Source organism: Neovison vison, chromosome 6, assembly GCF_020171115.1.
Source record: "Neovison vison isolate M4711 chromosome 6, ASM_NN_V1, whole genome shotgun sequence".
Classification (NCBI taxonomy): Eukaryota; Metazoa; Chordata; class Mammalia; order Carnivora; family Mustelidae; genus Neogale; species Neogale vison.
In genome coordinates, this window is record NC_058096.1 from 77,189,030 (window position 1) to 77,207,737 (window position 18,708).

At 36.3% G+C, this 18,708-nt stretch overlaps 2 protein-coding genes across 4 annotated transcripts in view; one reads left to right on the forward strand and one right to left on the reverse strand.

The window, feature by feature from the left end:
- The window catches only part of MED12L (mediator complex subunit 12L), a 317,830-nt gene that overhangs the window by 241,149 nt on the left and 57,973 nt on the right, over positions 1-18,708 (forward strand). For both annotated transcript variants that reach the window (XM_044251605.1, XM_044251606.1), the window contains 10 exons: positions 776-923; positions 5,370-5,488; positions 6,145-6,288; positions 7,138-7,301; positions 10,039-10,170; positions 13,204-13,431; positions 14,302-14,443; positions 16,086-16,206; positions 16,551-16,652; positions 17,351-17,464. In XM_044251605.1, the coding sequence (XP_044107540.1) occupies positions 776-923; positions 5,370-5,488; positions 6,145-6,288; positions 7,138-7,301; positions 10,039-10,170; positions 13,204-13,431; positions 14,302-14,443; positions 16,086-16,206; positions 16,551-16,652; positions 17,351-17,464 (1,414 nt within the window). The remainder of the gene's footprint in view (positions 1-775; positions 924-5,369; positions 5,489-6,144; positions 6,289-7,137; positions 7,302-10,038; positions 10,171-13,203; positions 13,432-14,301; positions 14,444-16,085; positions 16,207-16,550; positions 16,653-17,350; positions 17,465-18,708) is intronic.
- Positions 1-18,708, reverse strand: part of P2RY12 (purinergic receptor P2Y12) — a 42,158-nt gene that overhangs the window by 9,747 nt on the left and 13,703 nt on the right. The window contains exon 1 of one of the 2 annotated variants that reach the window (XM_044251619.1): positions 516-702. The exons of the other annotated variant lie outside the window; for it this stretch is intronic. The gene's annotated coding sequence lies outside the window, so the exon portion shown is untranslated. Of the gene's footprint in view, positions 1-515; positions 703-18,708 lie in introns of those variants that run through there. 2 annotated transcript variants of the gene reach the window in all.

Genomic DNA, 18,708 nt, shown 5'->3' on the forward strand with positions numbered 1-18,708 from the left:
AGGGACTGAGGCAGAGAGCTTGGAATCTTACCAAGAAAGTGCAAGAGTATAGATGTGTTTAGTGATATGTGTATGTATTTCTTGTGCTGTCACTTAAGTACTTTCTTTTCCCTTGTGCTAGAAACAGTGCCTGAATTTACTGTGTCTGTGAAACAGGGGCAGAGGTGGTCCAGCAGAGGTGTAGAACATGTTTGCCTTTCTAGCTACTTGCTTCAAACCGAATGAGACCTGCCCTCTTTATTGTTTTGTTTTGTGGAAATAAATACACATACACCTCACACAGTCATGTTGGAAGCCAATGGAACATTTTTCTCCTCGAAGTACTTGAGGATCCTAGCATGTTCATTTTTTATAAAAATATAAAATATTTAATGATGCCATCTATAGAAAACCAAGCTTGCTAAGAAATAACATTTTCCTTAAGGAAGAAGTATGACTAGATAATCTGTAATATGTGAAATTATTACCATGTCAAATTTTAAGCAATGAAAAAATTTTCAAGAGTCAAAACTTACTCTGTAGAGTACGCCCACATCAAATGCTTCTATTAAGACTTCAGGTCAGTTGGCACTTTTTTTTTTTTTTTTAACTTTAGCAAGTTCCAAACTGGAAAAACAAGGGTGTTGCCAGTGGAGGTTGAGGTGAATTGAAAGGTGGGCGGGCTGCCACCAGCGCAAGCCAGCATGGAGATGCTGTGGTTAGTGCATTTCATGGATGTGAAATGCAACCCCACCCCTGCAAACAAGGGTTTCAAAACGTATTTTCTGTTTTTCAGGATGAATCTTCAAGTCATGAATGTAACCAGCGCACAATCCTTCTTTATGGAGTGGGCAAGGAGCGTGACGAAGCGAGGCATCAGTTGAAGAAGATTACCAAAGACATTTTGAAAATCCTAAATAAGAAGAGCACCACAGAGACAGGGGGTAAAGAGCCTTAATGCATTTGTTCCCATCGCGCCGTCTTTTGCCTTTCCTCTTAGCATGGTCTTTATCAAAGTCATACAGGGCACTGTCACCAGAGTGCTTCCTCTCCTGAGTGACTCTCATATTGAAATATGAATAAGCATGTTGAAATTTGAAGACCTTGGTTCCATTTATAGTAATCCTTATATTAAAATACCATGCTCTATAGATACATATAGGTAATTTTAATTTTCTACTTCCTTTTTTAAAAATTCTTCTCAAATTTTCTACAGTAGACATAAATGAAGTATTGAAGAAGGAATTAGTCTTAGTCTTTATTTAGTCTCGAAAGTTCTATTTCTTCAATTCTTTACCATCCCTTTTTTTAAGCCTTTAATTTGCTCTTTCTACTCACATTTGCACGATAATTGAAACTTAGGATAGTATAGTGGCTGATCTTGTCTTTCATTATTCAGAAGAATAATTGTAATGGGTAGTGGTGAGTACCCGTACCACCTAATGATTTCAACTAAAAAAGGAAAATTGGGTCTTTGCTCTATAATGCCTTCTTTATTTGGAATAGTCTTTTCCCATGCTCTTGACATAGATTTTTTACAGTGAAGCTATGCCTTTATATTATGTCACCACATTGCATAATTGGAATTCTGTAATTATCTGCTTCACATTTGCCTAATTACTCTTTTCTAAGGATTGTTTATTTTATCAGGCCGTCATAAGATGTAAAATATGATAGCATTATATATTTTTCACTCTCATTACTGGTGTTTATTTATTTGTTATATAAGTAATCAAAGAAAAAAAGTTTGAATTTCCTCTATGCAAACAATGTTCTTCCTACACATGGCATAAACCACTCAAGGAACCCTGCTTTGTTGGCCAGTACAAAATACAGACGTTTTTATGAACCTCTTCACAGGGCCTCTAGTCTTTAGTTTTTAACTTGCCCACACTAGATCTTTCCTAGAGAAAACTATAGAGAGAAGTAATACAAATGGCTCTATGTCCTCTCCACCGGTAGGGGAGCACATGCAGAAACAAGGTATAAGGGCAACATGCTTCTGAGTGTGAATGTGGTGTTGCACGTGTCTGATGTCTGAGGCAATCATCTTTAGAACATACTGGAAGAATTACTTCAGATGATTTACAGCAGTTCCCTGACTCCTCCCTTCCATGGTTACTGAAGGACCTTGTACCACGCTGGCCCCGTGAGGAAACAACCAGTAGTTGTGGATGGGAAATGAAACCTTGTTGTTGTTGCCCTGTCATTCTTGAGCTTGGTTTAAAAAAACACAAAACAAAAACCCAGAAACAAAGAACCTGCTCTGAGAAAAACTGTTGATCTGTTGTTTTGCTGTTTCTCTCTGTAAGAGAAAAGAGGAAATGGATTGCATGGAGAAGGTTGAATTTAGAAGCCCTATAACTAGCTAGCAAAGAGATTTGAAACTTCTTTTTGTGTTCTTCGTATTCGAGTGGCCACTGTCTTCTTTAGAAGGGTCAGTAATACATGTCTCATTGAAATTAAATTTTAGAGAGTCTTTCCCAATCTTACGGAATTTTTGGGTTTGGAAGACTTCTAGGGATGGGAAGGGGAAGGAAACAATGTGGTATCCTTTTTGGTTGAGCCTACTTCCTTCCTTCACAATGAGTGTTTAATGCCAGATTACATGCAGTCTATCCTATCTTTGTACAGTCTCTTAAATAGGCAGTTCTCACTTTTGAGCTCCAAAAAGAGAACATCATTGTTGTTTCATGCTGCTTTTTGAGATATCAGCAGTGAAACCATCACTGTGGAGAGATATTTGCAATGGGAATTTTTGTCTTTACCTCATTTTATTTTATTTTTTAAAGATTTATTTGTTTTTCAGAAAGAGAATGTGCGTAAGTGTGGGGAGGGACAGAAGGAGAGAAAGTCAAGCTGTCTCTACCCTGAGCAGGAATCCCACCCAGGGGTTCGATCCCACAACCTGAAGATCATGACCTGAGCCAAAACCAAGAGTCCAGTGCTCAGCTGACTGAGTCACTCAGGCTCCCCCTGTTTTTCCTTCATTTTGGATACAATTCCTCAATCAGAAATTTTTAAATTTTGGCTGTAGTTAGCTTTCTTCTGATAAATAGTCAGAGTTTAAATCACTACTTAAAACAGTATGCTCGCTAGAAGCTAACTAGCTGTACTTTTGATTAATGGTAATTTGCTCACTGTTGCAGCAAAGAGGAGAACGGGTAAGGCAGGAAAACAGCTTGTGTTGATGTGTCTTTGATTTCTAGCTACATATAAAAGTATGGTTTTGAGGAACGGATTATAAGTGTTCTCCATCAGCCATAAGTGTCAGAGTTCAAGTAACAGTTCCAGTTCATGGTCAGTCTTCATTTTCTGTTTACATTGGCCAGTCATCTTCGGTTGTTATTGGTTTCTTTTGTCATTTTCTTTTTTAAACATTGTTGAAGTTTACCATGACAAAGGCCAAAATTTCCAGGATTTAAAGTTTTTTTTTTTTTAAAGGAAAACCAAAATTAAGCAAGAGCAATAAAATGTATTATGGAAGCAAATTAACATAAAACAGATGAGGAAAATCCATGGATTACAACTACATTGTTATTTATGTAAATATCATTAAAATAAATTAGTCCATTGAGAACCACCACTAATTTCATAATGATTTTTTTAAAAAAAAAGTGAATGTAAATTGCCAAGAATCAATTGTATGAGGTTTTACGAAGTTAACGACATGTAAGTAAAATAGAGACTATTTAGCATAAACCAAAAAGGGTGCATTTGTGAATTCTCATGCTGGCTGTACTTTTTCAAGTGTGTTATTTTTGCTTGTTTATTTGTTTTGGTCCCAGGAAGAACTGAGTAAGTATGTTAACTTCACTTTTCCAGCATATTATACCCAAGACCATTGATGTGAGTTTTCAGCCTTGGATTAATGATTTTAGCTCATGAGAAATTAAAAACTTGGATATTTTAAGCATGCTTATTACATGTGAGCAGCTATATAGAAGGCAAATGACCACACTTAATTTGAGAATAGATATTGAAGATCAAGTAGGTTTAATGAACTTCTTAGTTCTTACTCTTTGCCTTAGATTTGGTGGTGTTTAACAGAGGTGGCATTCTTGTACCTTCTGTTGCTCGTCCCCTTTTAATTCTGTGTACTCTGGATCAGGGTTGGTTTGCTTTAGGAAAGAAAACATCCTGGTGTATAGAAGCCTGTGCCTTCACCTATAGACAACACTTGCTTGTATTTGAAAGAAAATCTCTTCTAATGTTCTTTTCTAAAATCATTACATTTGCCTTTAGCAAAATCTTTTTGCATTCAGTGAAATATTTGTGTCTTTAATAGAAAAAAATAAATCTGTAATGTGACCTTTGTTCTCTGAAAGTAAACTTTCCCAAATAAGATGTGAGTGATGAAGCTCCCATCTCAGTAGCCTTAGACTACTTAGAATCATAGTGTTAGAAATGATCTTACAGATCATATAATCCAAACTTTCTGTTTTTGTTTGTTTGTTTTAGATTTTCTTTATAAATGTTTAAAGATATTTAAGACAGGATCTGATTCTTTTTGGATCTTATCCTTAGAACTGTTGAGAAGAACAGGAGTCCCCCTGGGATAAGTAGTGTTTATATGCATATTTTTAAATATATATATATATATATATATATATATATATATTATTTATATATATTTTTTCTGGAATTTTCTTTGAACTTCTTTATGCTAAATTGATAAATGTGGCACTTTCCCATTATGTGGAGAGTTTTAATTCCTTGCTACCCCTAAAAACATTTAAAATTGGGTAAATTTCTTTTTTAATATATTAAATTGTTTGGGAAAAATATCATGGTGAATGTCCTCTAACAAGATGCCTGTGAACTTTCTGTTCTGTCCGTGTGACCTCGGTGAATTTTTTTCTCTCTTTCATTGTTGTCATTGTATATTAAGAGTTAGTGAGAAATGTTTATAGAGGTACTTTCCCTTAATACCCCAAATCTGGAAACTACTCACTCGAATGAATAAATAAATGGTGGTATATCACACATTAGTGTACTATCCATGAGTAGGAATTACTAATTTTTAGAACAAGTTAAAATTGCCTCAACAATGTGGATCAGTTCTCAGAATCACATTGTTGAGTGAAAGCTGCTGGATGTAAAAATTATTTCTCCTATGGTTCCAAAGTGGGCACTCCTTATCTAAGCCTTTAAAGGTCAGGATCTTGATCTCCTTGGGCGGAGAGGTGACTAGAAGGAGCCTGAAGGGTGTATCCAAGTTTCTGGTATGTGATTTTGTGATTTGAGTCTCATTACCTGAGTTTATTTACTTTGTAGAAATTCATAGTTTGTGCACTTCCCCATGTATGTTATACTTTAATAGAAAGTATCGACTGAGAAAATCAAGAGTTTCTGTTAAATGGAAAATAATGTATCCACTGTATGTTTAGTTGGAGATGAAGGACCAAAAGCCAGGAAGAACAAACAGGAAGCATTTCCGACCCTGGAGACTGTGTTCACAAAACTTCAGCTCCTTTCATATTTTGATCAGCATCAAGTGACGTCTCAGGTACCTGTTTAAAACTATGTGTTATGCATTGGGGATATTCATATTTACTTCAGAATTTCTTCATGGCAGTATATGTTTTTGGTCTTACTTGGTTATAGAGATATGTTTTAAAAACATATTTGGAATCATCTCAAATTATTGAGTAGTTCAGTTTTAAGTGTCAGGTTGCCTTCTTCAGAGAAATGAATTTTTATTACGAATACTTTTGCCTTATGATAATAGTCAACATTGTAGCAAATATTCCCTAATCCAATACTTATGTTACCACATTTTGGTTCTACATTGCTATGGTGAGGACGAAATTTGTTGATGACTAAAATAAAATACTATCTAAGTGAGCAAAAACCAGATCTGTGTTGTTTTATGAATCCACTGATACTCAGATAGATTTTATCTGGAAATTAATTAGCATTTGTAGTTGTTTTACCATTAAGATAGGTTAAGATCTTAATGCGCACTTGGCTTATTTCTTCAAGTTAGAGTTGTAATAAGGAAGTTACTGGATTTGTACATAGTTTTGGTTTCTGTGGGAATATGTTTTAACTTTCTTCTAAGTAGATTATATAAATTTAAGTTTTTTGCTTAAAAATTAAAATAATTTTGAATATTGATCTTACAGTTATTTTCAATTTTTGTTTTTGTTTTTGGTTGCCCAGATCTCTAACAATGTGCTGGAACAAATCACGAGCTTTGCTTCAGGAACATCCTATCATCTTCCTTTGGCACACCATATTCAGCTTATCTTTGATCTTATGGAGCCAGCGCTGAACATCAATGGACTGATTGACTTCGCAATACAGGTGTCAGAGAGACCCTGTTTCTCTCATTTTTAGGAAAGCCAACCTGATAGGCATCATATAACTTAAAATGAGCAACCCAGTGCATTTTTGAATAATAGAGACATTCTGAATCAATAGTATTCAACTAGTTTTTTATTGTAGCTGTGTTCATAGTTTTCAATTAAATAATTATAACTGGCACTAAAATATATAAAAGTCATTTAAAAATGTGAGGGTCTTGAGGATTTATTTTTGTCCTTTGTTGGTTTGTTTAAGGATAGGTGAAAATTTATTTACTATTTATTGTAGAGTATATTTTAAGTTAAGAGCAAAAAAAAAAAAATCTTTCAATTTGTCCCATTAAATTTCTTATATACATACCTGAGTTCATTTATTATCTTGCTTTTAGTGAATAGAAATAAAACTCATTTTCTATTTCTTATTGGAGGTGTTTTATTAATAACAAGAAAGTAATGATAAATAACTTCTGTTTTCTTGAAAAGAAGGGAAAAGAGAGGAAAAAGTGAGAGGTGGGGATGTTCTCTGAAATCATCTGGTCTAGAACTTTGGGCTGCCATCAAGTTTTGGTAGCTGTTTCAGCTCTGGATACTTTCTGATTCTATGTACCATGATGTCTAGACAGAGGAAAAACCATAGAATTTGGTAAAGGATTAAAAATAAAAACCAGCTTAGTTCACTGGGGTTGTTTTCTCACACTGTAGCTGTGTGTCCATATGGTCCTGCAACAGGATAATGGGTGTGATAAGATGGTATTGGGATGACTTGGTGTGTCTGCGCCTTGTGAAAAGAAATGTTTTCCTAGTTCATTTTGGCAGCTACATTTTCATTTGGTCTTTTCTCCCATTGTAGCTGCTAAATGAACTGAGTGTTGTGGAAGCCGAACTGCTCCTGAAATCCTCCAGCCTGGCAGGAAGTTACACAACGGGACTGTGCGTGTGCATCGTGGCTGTTCTCAGGCGGTACCACAGCTGTCTCATCCTGAATCCTGATCAGACAGCCCAGGTGTTTGAAGGGTTGGTATACAGAACATCATGATGGTTTTTCACATTCTTACTTTCTGTGCATAATTTGTGATGGAATATTGTAGTGGTTTTAAGAGGAAAAAGAGTACAGGTGTTCGTTTCAATTTAAAAGATAGCAGTAAAGACCACTTTTGCCAGAAAACATTGATCAGAGAAGAAAATATAAGCATGAAAAGTATGTTCTCTTAATAGACAGGCCTTCCTTTCCTGCCCCTAGCTTCGATCAGTATAAGCCAGTCATTTACAACACTGTCATTTGCTCTCCTGAACCATGGCTTATCATGAATGATGAATAAGTGACAGTTGCTTTGTTGATGTAATTTCAGTTTATATTCAAGACCAAATGAGCTTTGCATGCATTGTTGTTGATATTTGCTTCTTCAATTTCATTTCTTTTAGAAACTAAATCCATCTTGACAGAAGTTAATCTAGAACAAATGACTTTCTTAGTCTGTTTCTGGTTTGTTCGAACTATAGGGTGAAGTTTTCTCTACTGTGCCATTGGACCAAGTTCTAATATCATCCCCATTAGACGTTGAGGTGACAGGGACAAGAGAAATATAGTGACAAAACACCTCTTTGGAGCTCCTTTTTGTCTACCGAAGACTTCTTTCTCTCTCTCTCTCTATATATATATATAATATTTCTCTCTAATTACATATATATATGTATTAATACATTTTGTATTATATATAATATATATTAAAACAAAACCAAAAAACCCTCTTTTTCATTTTCCTGACATTTTTCTTCCTGGATTTAAAAGAAGCATGGGGTTCTTTGGTTCTATAGTACTTTTTTTTGTTTTGTTTTTAATAATCTAGCACATGCAATCAATTTATAATCTATTCTAGAGTGCCATCCATTTAACAGAAGCTTTTTTGGGAAAATGAGATGCTATCACGTTAATAGTACACATAGACCATTAAGTGAAATCTCAAACATTCCAGATATTTTTAAAAAGTTTGAAAATAAATATTTTAGAATTCAGAAAACATAGGACTCTCTAATAGCCCTGAACTACCCTGTGAAATTGCATAATTAGAACCATTCACAAATTAAGAAACTGAGACACAGGGCTTTTAAATGAAGTTTTTGGTGAAGTGATACACTTAACATTGCATAGCTCATAGATCTCCCAGATTGCTAAGTCAGAGCACATTCGTGCTCCTTGATTTATACTGTGCTTTCTAAACTGTGTTTGGAAACCCATTAGTCATGAAATGAATATTATGATATGTTTTGACAAGTTTTATTTTTGTTATTTTGAAATTTAGTTCAGTATCACTTATTTTGACATGTTAAATGTATTATCTAGTAAATATTCATAAAATTATATTTGATATTATATTTTTATTTTGTCATTCATACTAAAGGTAAATGTTTTCCCCAAAGCTTATTTTGTGCTGATATGCATATACTGGATCTTAGTGTAAAACGTTTTTCTTACCTCTAATGAGTGAAAAAAAATCCAGGAAGCCCTGGCTACTCTGGTATGGATATCTATCAAAATCTCAGTAAATGTTTGTTTACTTTAATCACAATGTAATTCCTGCTTTTTAGAGTATGTCTGAAATTATTGTTAGTATATTTAACAGATTGAATTCTCTGCTTAATTTTAGGATACCTTGGCTGTAATTGATACCTTTTATCAGTGGTCTGGTGGCTTTGTCCACTGATACCAATTCACCAGGCTTGGGATGCATCACTGTCATTTCTTTATTGTCTTGTCATTTCCACTTCTGGGATTTGTGATTGTAGTGTCTTTCTTGGCCTTGACTGTCTAGGCTCACTCTGGCTCCCCACAGCCCCTGGAGAGAGCTGAGGATTGGGAGTCCGGAGACCTCAGCTCTCCTCTTGGATGATCTGTGAACTAACTTTTTGCCTGTGGGCAAGTTATTTCACCTGTCTGAGCCTCAGCTCCCTCTTTATAAAATGAGGAAGCTGAATCAGAGGATTTTGAAAGCCCTTTTCAGCTTTAATAATCTGAGTCATCGATGACACTATTGTGATATTACTGAACCCTATAACAGAATACAAGATGGTAATCATGGAGTCAGACTTACAAAGAGGTGGATCGACCACCAGTGTTTACTTGTCTGTTATATGAAGCTTTGTGTTGAATGAATTGTGGCCAAAGTGACCATCCTTCTGATATGGGGAAAAGGGCACAGAAAAGGAATAGTAATAGTACTTCTAGAGAATGTCACTAAAAGGGGGGAGGGGTTCATTTCTTACATAAAGGTAAAGTAAAATTGTGTGTAGTTTGGATAAATAAGGAGAATGTGACCTCATATCATGAATTCATCAGGTTTTTGCCAGAACCAGCTCATGGTACTGAAAATGAATTTCCCCAGATTTACTGATTTAGAGACTTGTTCTTTTCCAAAGGAGTGGACTTAAGAATCTTAGCAAATGACCTGAATGTATTAATCTTTTTAGTGAAGAAGATTCTCTGTTAACAGCTTTCGTCTAGTGTTCTAGTCATAGCATATTTGATGAATTTCTTTAATTTCTTGGTGTTAATGATATTTCCCAAATTTTCAAAAAAATCATCTAGTATTTTAGCATCTTAGTAGAAAAGTGACAATTTATGCAATTGTGGACTTTTGCTATTAGTATCAGAAACCTAATACTTTTTCTTATATTTTCACTCCGACGAATTCAAACAATAAGATACATATTAGTAAAATATGTGTTTCATTTCATCATATATTCTTCCCCTCAGGTTATGTGGTGTGGTAAAGCATGTTGTGAACCCCTCAGAATGTTCTTCCCCCGAGAGATGCATCTTAGCCTACCTCTATGATCTCTATGTGTCATGTAGCCACCTCAGAAGTAAATTTGGAGACCTCTTCAGGTGGGTAGAAGAAAATCAACAGGAATAGGATTATGCCTGTATTTGGTAGTGACCCAACTGTTACTGTTGTACTTTTTAATAATGAAAATCAATAATAATTGTATCTGCCAGAATTCATGTTGAATTATCTTTCATTGTCACTTTCACCTCCTATTACCAATTTCTATGCTTGTTTAGCTATGATTGTAATTCTGAGGTAAACTTGAGAGGAAATACTCTGTATTTTGTACTTGCTAGTACCTCACTTGGAACATTGTTTGCCTGCTGTTTGCATGCTTACTTTCTCAGAGCCTTTGCTTCTCTGCTTCCTCCACTGAACTATTTCAGATGGTGTCCCTGAGTGGGTGTCATTCTTTGCCATCTTAGCGCTTGCTCCTAGCTCTGCAAGTAGATAGGTGCTAGAAAATACTTACTTAATGTTATTTTGAGGAAATTTTGATTATTAATTGTAGGCGGGGGTACAAAGGGAATGATAATAGTGGCAAAGTAAATTTGTCATCTAGAAGAAGGTAAGGAAAGAACCATCAATTACAGTTCTTTGTAAATTCTATGAGATTTGTGTTCCAGGTTTGTGTAGAATGTGACTGCTCATCTTTGCTTTGTTACCCCCACCATCTCTTGGTTGGGCTACTGCAGAGTCCTAACTCGTTTCTCAGCTCACACCCTAACTCTCTTTAGCATACTGTCAGCATACCTATCCAAGTCATCCTTTTAAAAAAAGATTAACTCGAAGTTTTCTAGCAGCTTCTTATCTACACAGAATAGAATTCAAAGTCCTAACCTAGCCTTCAGGATCCGCAGAATCCAGCCTACTCTTCTCCGTCTTCCCCACTGTGTACTCCATGCTAACCACGCAGACCTCTTTCCTGATCTTCACACTCACTCTAAGCACACTCCTGTCTTGGGGCTTTGGCACTTGCTGCTCCCATTTATGTGATTCTTCTCCTCTCTTACATGTCCCTCCCCAAAGTGCATTCACGGCTCTGCCTCCCTGCCCATCCTGTTTTAAATAGCAGCCTCTTCCCCCTACCCTCTGTCATCCTCTGAACCTTAGCACTTGCTACCACTGGGTGAATTATATATGTATTTATGGTCTGGCTTCCTCCTAGAAGTAAGCTTTGTGAAAAGAGTAACTTTGATTTTCTTCCCTGCCGTATCCTGGTACCTTGAAGAGTGTTTGGCTCCTAACAGGCACTGCAAAAAACATGCTGAATGAAAACTCCACCCCCTATGATATTTTTAATGGTATTGATAGGGGAAAAAATGGGAGAGTTTGTCATCCTGAAATGAGCTAGGTTTTCAAACAATTCCTTGTAGAACATTTGTGTGGGTCTTAGGAAACATCTTTCCGCAGAAATGATGTAATAAGAAAAATACCGTATACTCCTACTTTACAGACTGCTTTCATTTTCAGTTTCTGGTTTTCAGAGAGCTTTCTCATACAGGATTTGGTTCTTAAAACCAAGTAGTGAACTTCCCAAGGAAGCCCCAATAGACTGACCCCTAGTGCTCCCGCTGGGTAGTTCAAGAGTGTTCAGGAAATGAATTCAAGTATCGCACCCTGGGTATGTGGAGGTTTAGGAGACCAACAATGAGCTGAGGGTCAGTGCGGTGTCACTTCACAGGGAGAGGCCCTGGTTCACATTTTCCTGATTAAACACCTGGAAGACCAGCACAGCTCTCTGGAACCGTTCAAGTCAGGCATTTTTGTCAATTAGGATTAAGAATAATGGTCAAACCAAAGCTAGTGATTCAGAGAGATTTCTATTAGGATGCTAATAAGGTAATTTTAATGATTAAATCAGAAGGAGCATCTCTAAATCTGTGTGAGTAGCCTGTTGGGGGGCATATGTCTTGCCCTGAGTGTGCTGTGCTGTGTGCCAGGCACTGTACTGGGTTCTTTAATCTCTTCATACTCCCAGGAAGTGGAAATGACTGTTCCTATCAACAACTGATTATTCCTCATCATAAGTTAATAAATGATGAAGCCTAGATTTGCACATAAGTCATTTTGGCCTCAAAGCCTGTATTGCTTTTATTACTCTGTCAGGTTTTTCAGGAACATGCAATTTCAGAAAGAAAATGTCTCTCTGTTATTTCCTTAGTTCCATATATGTCTGTAACAGAGAGTGGTAAGAATTTGAGAGTCACCTGGAAAGCAGCTAATGTTTTATTAAAGCATGCATGCTCATCTGGAAAGAGTGTAGTAAATGAAACAGGAAGCCTATAAATGAAGAGTAAGGAGACTTCACCACGAGCCACAGATATTAGAAAAATTATGCAGTGCAGGCTGGAGGTAGCCGAGGGTGAACTCCAGAGAAGTCTCTAGACTGAAAGAAAAGTGGAGGCTGAATCTTATAAAAATTGAGAGCATAAAGCAGAATTCTTTCGGTTTCTACGACAGGTATGAATAGATTGGTAGAATGAAGTCATAAAAGAGATAATGCTGTACTATTTGCTGAAGTCCATTTCACATTTATGACACTCAGCATATGGAGAGGTGGAGGGAACCCGCAAAGAACCAAGTTTTTGTTTCATTTTTAGTGGGAAAGTGAAACAAATTAAGTCTGTTACTAAGTGAGAATGAATGAAAAGTTGAGTAGAAAGGATGGTAAGGGTTAAGGCAGGGAAAAACGGGAGTTGTTTAAAAGTCCTGGAGAGTGAAATAAATATTCATCCTTTTGAACGGATCTTGCTCCAGATTGCAAGCTTGTATCCTTTAGGGACAGCTGACACTTTTTATATTAGTTGTCTGCCCAGAAAGAGAGCTGAGAAGACTATAATTACTGTCATTTAATGGGTGGCTTTAGTCCTGTCTGCTAGACCAGTATTTCCTAGACTGCTAGGAAGTTGGATTGAAGACCTCCTGATGTGATCCTGCTCTAGGAATATGTTATAATTGCTGCCATTCAATCTATCCTTGAATAGCTTTCTAGTTATTCTAGGGGTTTTTTTTGTTGTTGTTGTTGTTTTGTTTTTTTTGGTTGTGTGGGTTTTGTTTTTTTTTTAACACTTTTCTCCTTGTAACCCCAGTAGTGCCTGTTCAAAAGTTAAACAAACCATATATAATAATGTGATGCCTGCGAATTCTAATTTGCGATGGGATCCGGACTTCATGATGGATTTTATTGAGAATCCTTCAGCTCGTAGCATCAATTACTCAATGCTGGGCAAGATCCTTAGTGACAATGCGGCCAATCGCTACAGCTTCGTCTGTAATACGCTCATGAATGTATGTATGGGCCATCAGGATGCAGGAAGGTGAGCTGGGTTACCCTGGAATTCACATCTAACAACATAGTCATTGCCTTGGTGTTACTTTTAAACTAACTTTGTTAGCAATTGCCTGGGGTGACATTTGGATGTTGTTTGCTTTTTGTTTCCCCCACTTATTCCTGAATCTATCTCTGCGTTATACTCTGATTTCCTTAGACTGACAAGCTATTCTGGCTGAATGCTCTGGCATGAGATGCTTTGGATATATATTATAAGTTAACTATCCACTTAAAAAAGCATATAATAAAAATGCAAATGAAAAAGACCTATATCAGGGGCACCTACGTGGCTCATTGGGTTTGGCCTCTGACTCTTGATTTCCCCTCGAGTCATCTCAGGGTAGTGGGATTGACCCCCATGTCAGATCCCTGCTCAGTGTGGAGCCTGCTTGAGAATCTTTCTCTTCCCCTCCCTCTGCCCCTCCCCCTGCTCCTGCTTTCTCTTGAAAGGAAGGAAGAAAGGGAGGGAGGAAGGAAGTCTCCTAAAAATACCTCTATTTTAAAACACTGTATTTTGGCCTACCTACCTATTTAAAACACTGTGTCATGTCTTTAATTCTTTTGATGCCCCTAAAAATGTAAATTTGTAAGTCTGATTTGTTCTAAGAACAAAAATATGTTAATTGGCATCTGTACTAATTTTAGTCAGCAACATTAAATATTAGAAAACGTTTGAAGCCACTTGCTTTTATTTTGGGTTCCAGGTTCTACCAGGTTATTTAACAAGTGGGTATTTAATAAATCTTTGCATCTTAGAAATGAATGACTTTGATGGTAGTGACGTATGTGTTCATTAAGTATATCACTTGTGCCTGTTTCTTTTTTACTTTCTACGTGTTCTATTTCCTCTTCCCAGGATTAATGACATTGCCAATTTCTCGTCCGAGCTGACTGCTTGCTGCACTGTTCTTAGTTCAGAATGGCTGGGAGTTCTGAAGGCTCTTTGTTGTTCTTCAAATCATGTGTGGGGGTTTAATGATGTACTTTGCACTGTAGATGTAAGTTTTCTTTTTCATTTAAAAACGCATCTGTGCAATTAAATATTTAGTTAGTAATTCTTTTTAATTGATTTAACCCTTACCTAAAACATAAATTATTTTTTCTTTCTCTGCCCAAAAGCACTAAACGAGAATGCAGTTGCCAATGATTATATAAATTAAAAAAATAAAAACCAAAATAAATACAATAGCTTAATCTACAGCAGAGATGCCAAGAGCTTCCATCTTTGTTAGCTGAGATTTCTTATATAGTCTGTTCTCTTCAGAGTTGTTGGTTCATATTTTTACCAAGGTCCTTGGGCTCCTCATGGTACAAGACATAATCTACCTAAAGCGGTTTACATTTCGAAGAGAACTGGTTTGTTTTGTAATGATCAAGATGTGTTCTAGGAATATGGCTTTCTCTGTGTTGCCTAAGAATGTCCAGGCCCAGATTCACTAGTGTGTTTAGTCTTTCTTAGTGATTGTGTCTGGAAGTTGATGAAGAGATAACCAGTATATATCACTGATTTCCTTTGCATGTCCGGTTGCATCTATGATGTGTAATTTTTTTTTTTTTAAATCTGTCATGAGCCTTTGTTTTTCCTATCACTTCTTGAAGTTATCATGTTATACCTGGGTGTGTCTTCTGTGTAGAAGACATTTATGTATTTTACAAACCACCTTCTACTTTCCAGTTAGAGGTTTACTTTCTAGTTCTGGTATCTCAGGACCAGGTAGATAATTCTACTCCATTTGTTAGTTACTGAAAGATAGATAGGTAGATAAACTCATATGTGTTACCTGCTTTTCCAGACAGAAGAGATCCCAATTTTTATCTTTAACATAATTCCTTAACCTCTTGGTTGTTTTCTGTTAGACATTATCTCTGCTTTTTTCCTTCATCTGCAGAATTGGGATTAATAATAGTTATGAGCCCCATGGTGGCGTGCTATTAAATGAGCTGATTTTGTAAATCACTAACCATAGTTATTGGTACAAGTTAATATGAAGGCTGCTATTAAGTTTGTTTTTGTTATTGTTCTCTTCCAAAGTCTTAAGGTCTGTATAGGTAGAGGTTTTGTTCTGAATGCATTAATTTTCCTTCTCTTCCTTTTTTCACAGTCTCTCTTTCTCCTCCTCTCTCTTTCACTCTTTCAAGTTCAGGAGTCAGATGGAAATTTTGTTTGTTTTCCACACTAATTATGTTACAGAATCTTTCATAGTTATCCCTGAAAAGAACTCTAAAACATTAACAGGGCTTATTTTTCAATTAGAGGAACTTCTTTTTCCCTTGCTTCCTAATGATCTTACCCTTAAATGACAAATGATGCGACATTCTGCTAAAATTTTTTTATTTATGCTATATCTATTAGGAATTTCTTGATTTTGTTTTTGTTTTGTTCAGTCACATGTACTCTAGATAAAACTCAGTATCCCCTGATAGCATTGGGATATATGGAAACCTCATTCTTTGTCTTATAAAGTAGAAATAGTCCTTAGAGGATAACAAACCTACTCTGTTATCATTTCGCTCTGTTGGGTCATTTTGGGACTTGAGATCTAACTGGTATTGCCTACATTCTCTTAGATATTAATCTTAGATAATACCTGAAGGTATTAGGGTGTTAGGTATTAAAACATGTCAATGTTTTTCTTGAAGGTGAGTGACCTTTCATTCCATGATTCATTAGCTACTTTCATTGCTATTCTGATAGCACGACAGTGTTTCTCCCTGGAGGACGTCGTGCAGCACGTGGCGCTTCCCTCTCTCCTGGCAGCAGGTACGGCACAGCCAGAGTCGCCCTGATTATTTGATGGCTGTCTTGGGGTGGCTTCTGGATGGTAGAACTACTTTTGAAGGGTCCATGCATCGGGTGGTGGTGTGGCGTTGAGGTAAAGATTGTAGAACTGGCCGTGTTGTTCAATACAGAGTCAGGTGGATCCCTACGTAAAGGTGTTTTTTAAGGAGGCCCTCTGGTTTTCCTGAAAAAGCATAGCTTACTGCCTTCCTTCTTACTGTAAGGAGCATTTATATTTAAATTATTCTGGAAAAGTTAGCTTCATAGAAAAGCTGAAGACATGTCCTTGAGTACATGAGAAAACATGCTTCTATAATCTCTCTTAGCTTGTGGAGATGCAGATGCTGAGCCTGGGGCACGGATGACATGCCGACTCCTGCTTCATCTCTTCCGAGCTCCCCAGGCCTGCTTATTACCTCAAGCAACTGGTGAGCTGACAGCTGAAAAACCCCGATGACATTTTCCTTTGGAGGTAGAGATGCTAAAATGAGCAAGTAGACTGTCCATTCTGTCATTTCCTTCCTGATTTTGGTGAGCTTGCTGTGCAGGTGAGGAAGGAGTGCAGCATTGAGTGGGCTGTCGGCACCTTCTATTTACGCAATATCAGGATGTATTGAGAAACTCAAATCAGGAGTTAATAAACAATAAAAATATTTTTGCTCTTAGGCCAAGCCATGCTGGTGGGCAGCTTGATCCTCTCACACCTACTATGTATGTTGGTTATGAACCACATCATAGCAGCTTAGGGCAATGACGATTCATTTACTCTTTACTAAGATAAAAGGAATAAGGAAGAATTCTGGGGTGTTACTGAAGTATGTTTCTAAAGATCATTTCCATACAGTATATGTGTGTGTGAGAATCAGCATATGTAGATGAAGGTTCTTATTTTTTTGATACATTTCTCTAAGAAGCAAAGACATTGTTTTAATAATTAGAAAGAAAAGGTTAAGAAAGGAATACTGACTGTATTTCTTAGTGGATCCACAAAGCTTTGATTAAAGCTAGCTGATGGCATTTAAGGACCCCTAGTCTAACAGTGAAAGGCTCTGCCAGTTGTAAATGGTTAGAAGAGATTTTTAATGATGGTGATGAGACCATTAAAGGTCTGCTGTTTTTTTTATAGGCAAACCTTTCCCTGGAATAAGATCATCTTGTGATAGACACCTCTTAGCTGCTGCCCACAACAGCATTGAAGTGGGAGCCGTGTTTGCTGTCTTAAAGGCAATTATGATGCTTGGTAAGATTATCCTGACACTAAACTTGGTTAATAACAGAAATAGAGGAAAAATCGTTTGTATTCAGGTTCAACTCTAATTCGTGTTACTGGTAAAACATGGTTTAGTTTGGTTTTATCCTGGCAAAATTAGTTGGCTTTCTTCAAGTCCAAGATCAGTTGGGCTTGAGATGTCTGCTCCTTACCTACAATTCTGGGGGAATTTAGATATAGTATTTTTTTTTTCCCCCAATGGCATTTTTACTACAGGATGTTTCATTTTGTTACAATATAGTTTCTCAGACCTACAGGGTGGTTTTGTTTTTATTTGTTGGCATAAGTCACACTTTGTGATGGACACAGATGACGTAGTGATCTAACCAAAGGTTTAAAGTTCATATTATATATTATAACAGCACAACACCAGAAAACTTGGGTTTTAATCTTAGTGTTTTGCTTCTGTTGTGACCCTGAACAGGTATATAAGCTTCTGCCTTAGGTTTTTCATGAATTAGGTAATAATTGCAATGATGTTGATATTATTGATAAATCAATATTAGTTAATTTAATCCATCATGTCCAAGATATCCTTTATACTCCTGTTAGTATATATATTCCTGGAGTAGTAGTACTGCATTTTCTGTTCATTGACAATATAATCCTTTAAGACATTTTTATTCTATAAATTTATTCTATAAATTGTTGAGTAGGAAGTCTTGAGTCCATACTGCCTAATTCCCACTATGGGAAACTTTTTTTGGTCTTTACTGAATAAATGTTTTGTCTTATGTTCTGAAGGAGCTCTCTTTGATTAGAAAAGAAGCTACTGAGAAGGTAGGAAATGTTTTAGAGGAATCTTCAAGAACATTGTAACTTCATACTCCTGTTTGAATATTATTTGTTGACAATGAAGGATAATAAGATTTTCATTAAAAAAATTACTAAAAGTTCACTTTAAGAAAAGAGTTATATATAGACACATACATATTTACATATGGTTTCTAGGTTTTGCAGTAGTGTAAGGGTAAAGGTTGGAGAAAACATATGTATACATCATTATATATAGAAATGCCAATGAATTTATAGTAAAAAACAAAGGTAGAACCATGTGGATGGTCATAGCCTCTGTTCTGAGCTTAGGAGCTTGTATTATTATATAACCAACATTAAATGCTCATTTCAGTAAGTAAAATTTCCCTTTTCTGATGATGTTTGAAAAGAAAATGGTTGGTCAATCTACTTAATAAATAAGTGTAGGGACCATAAAG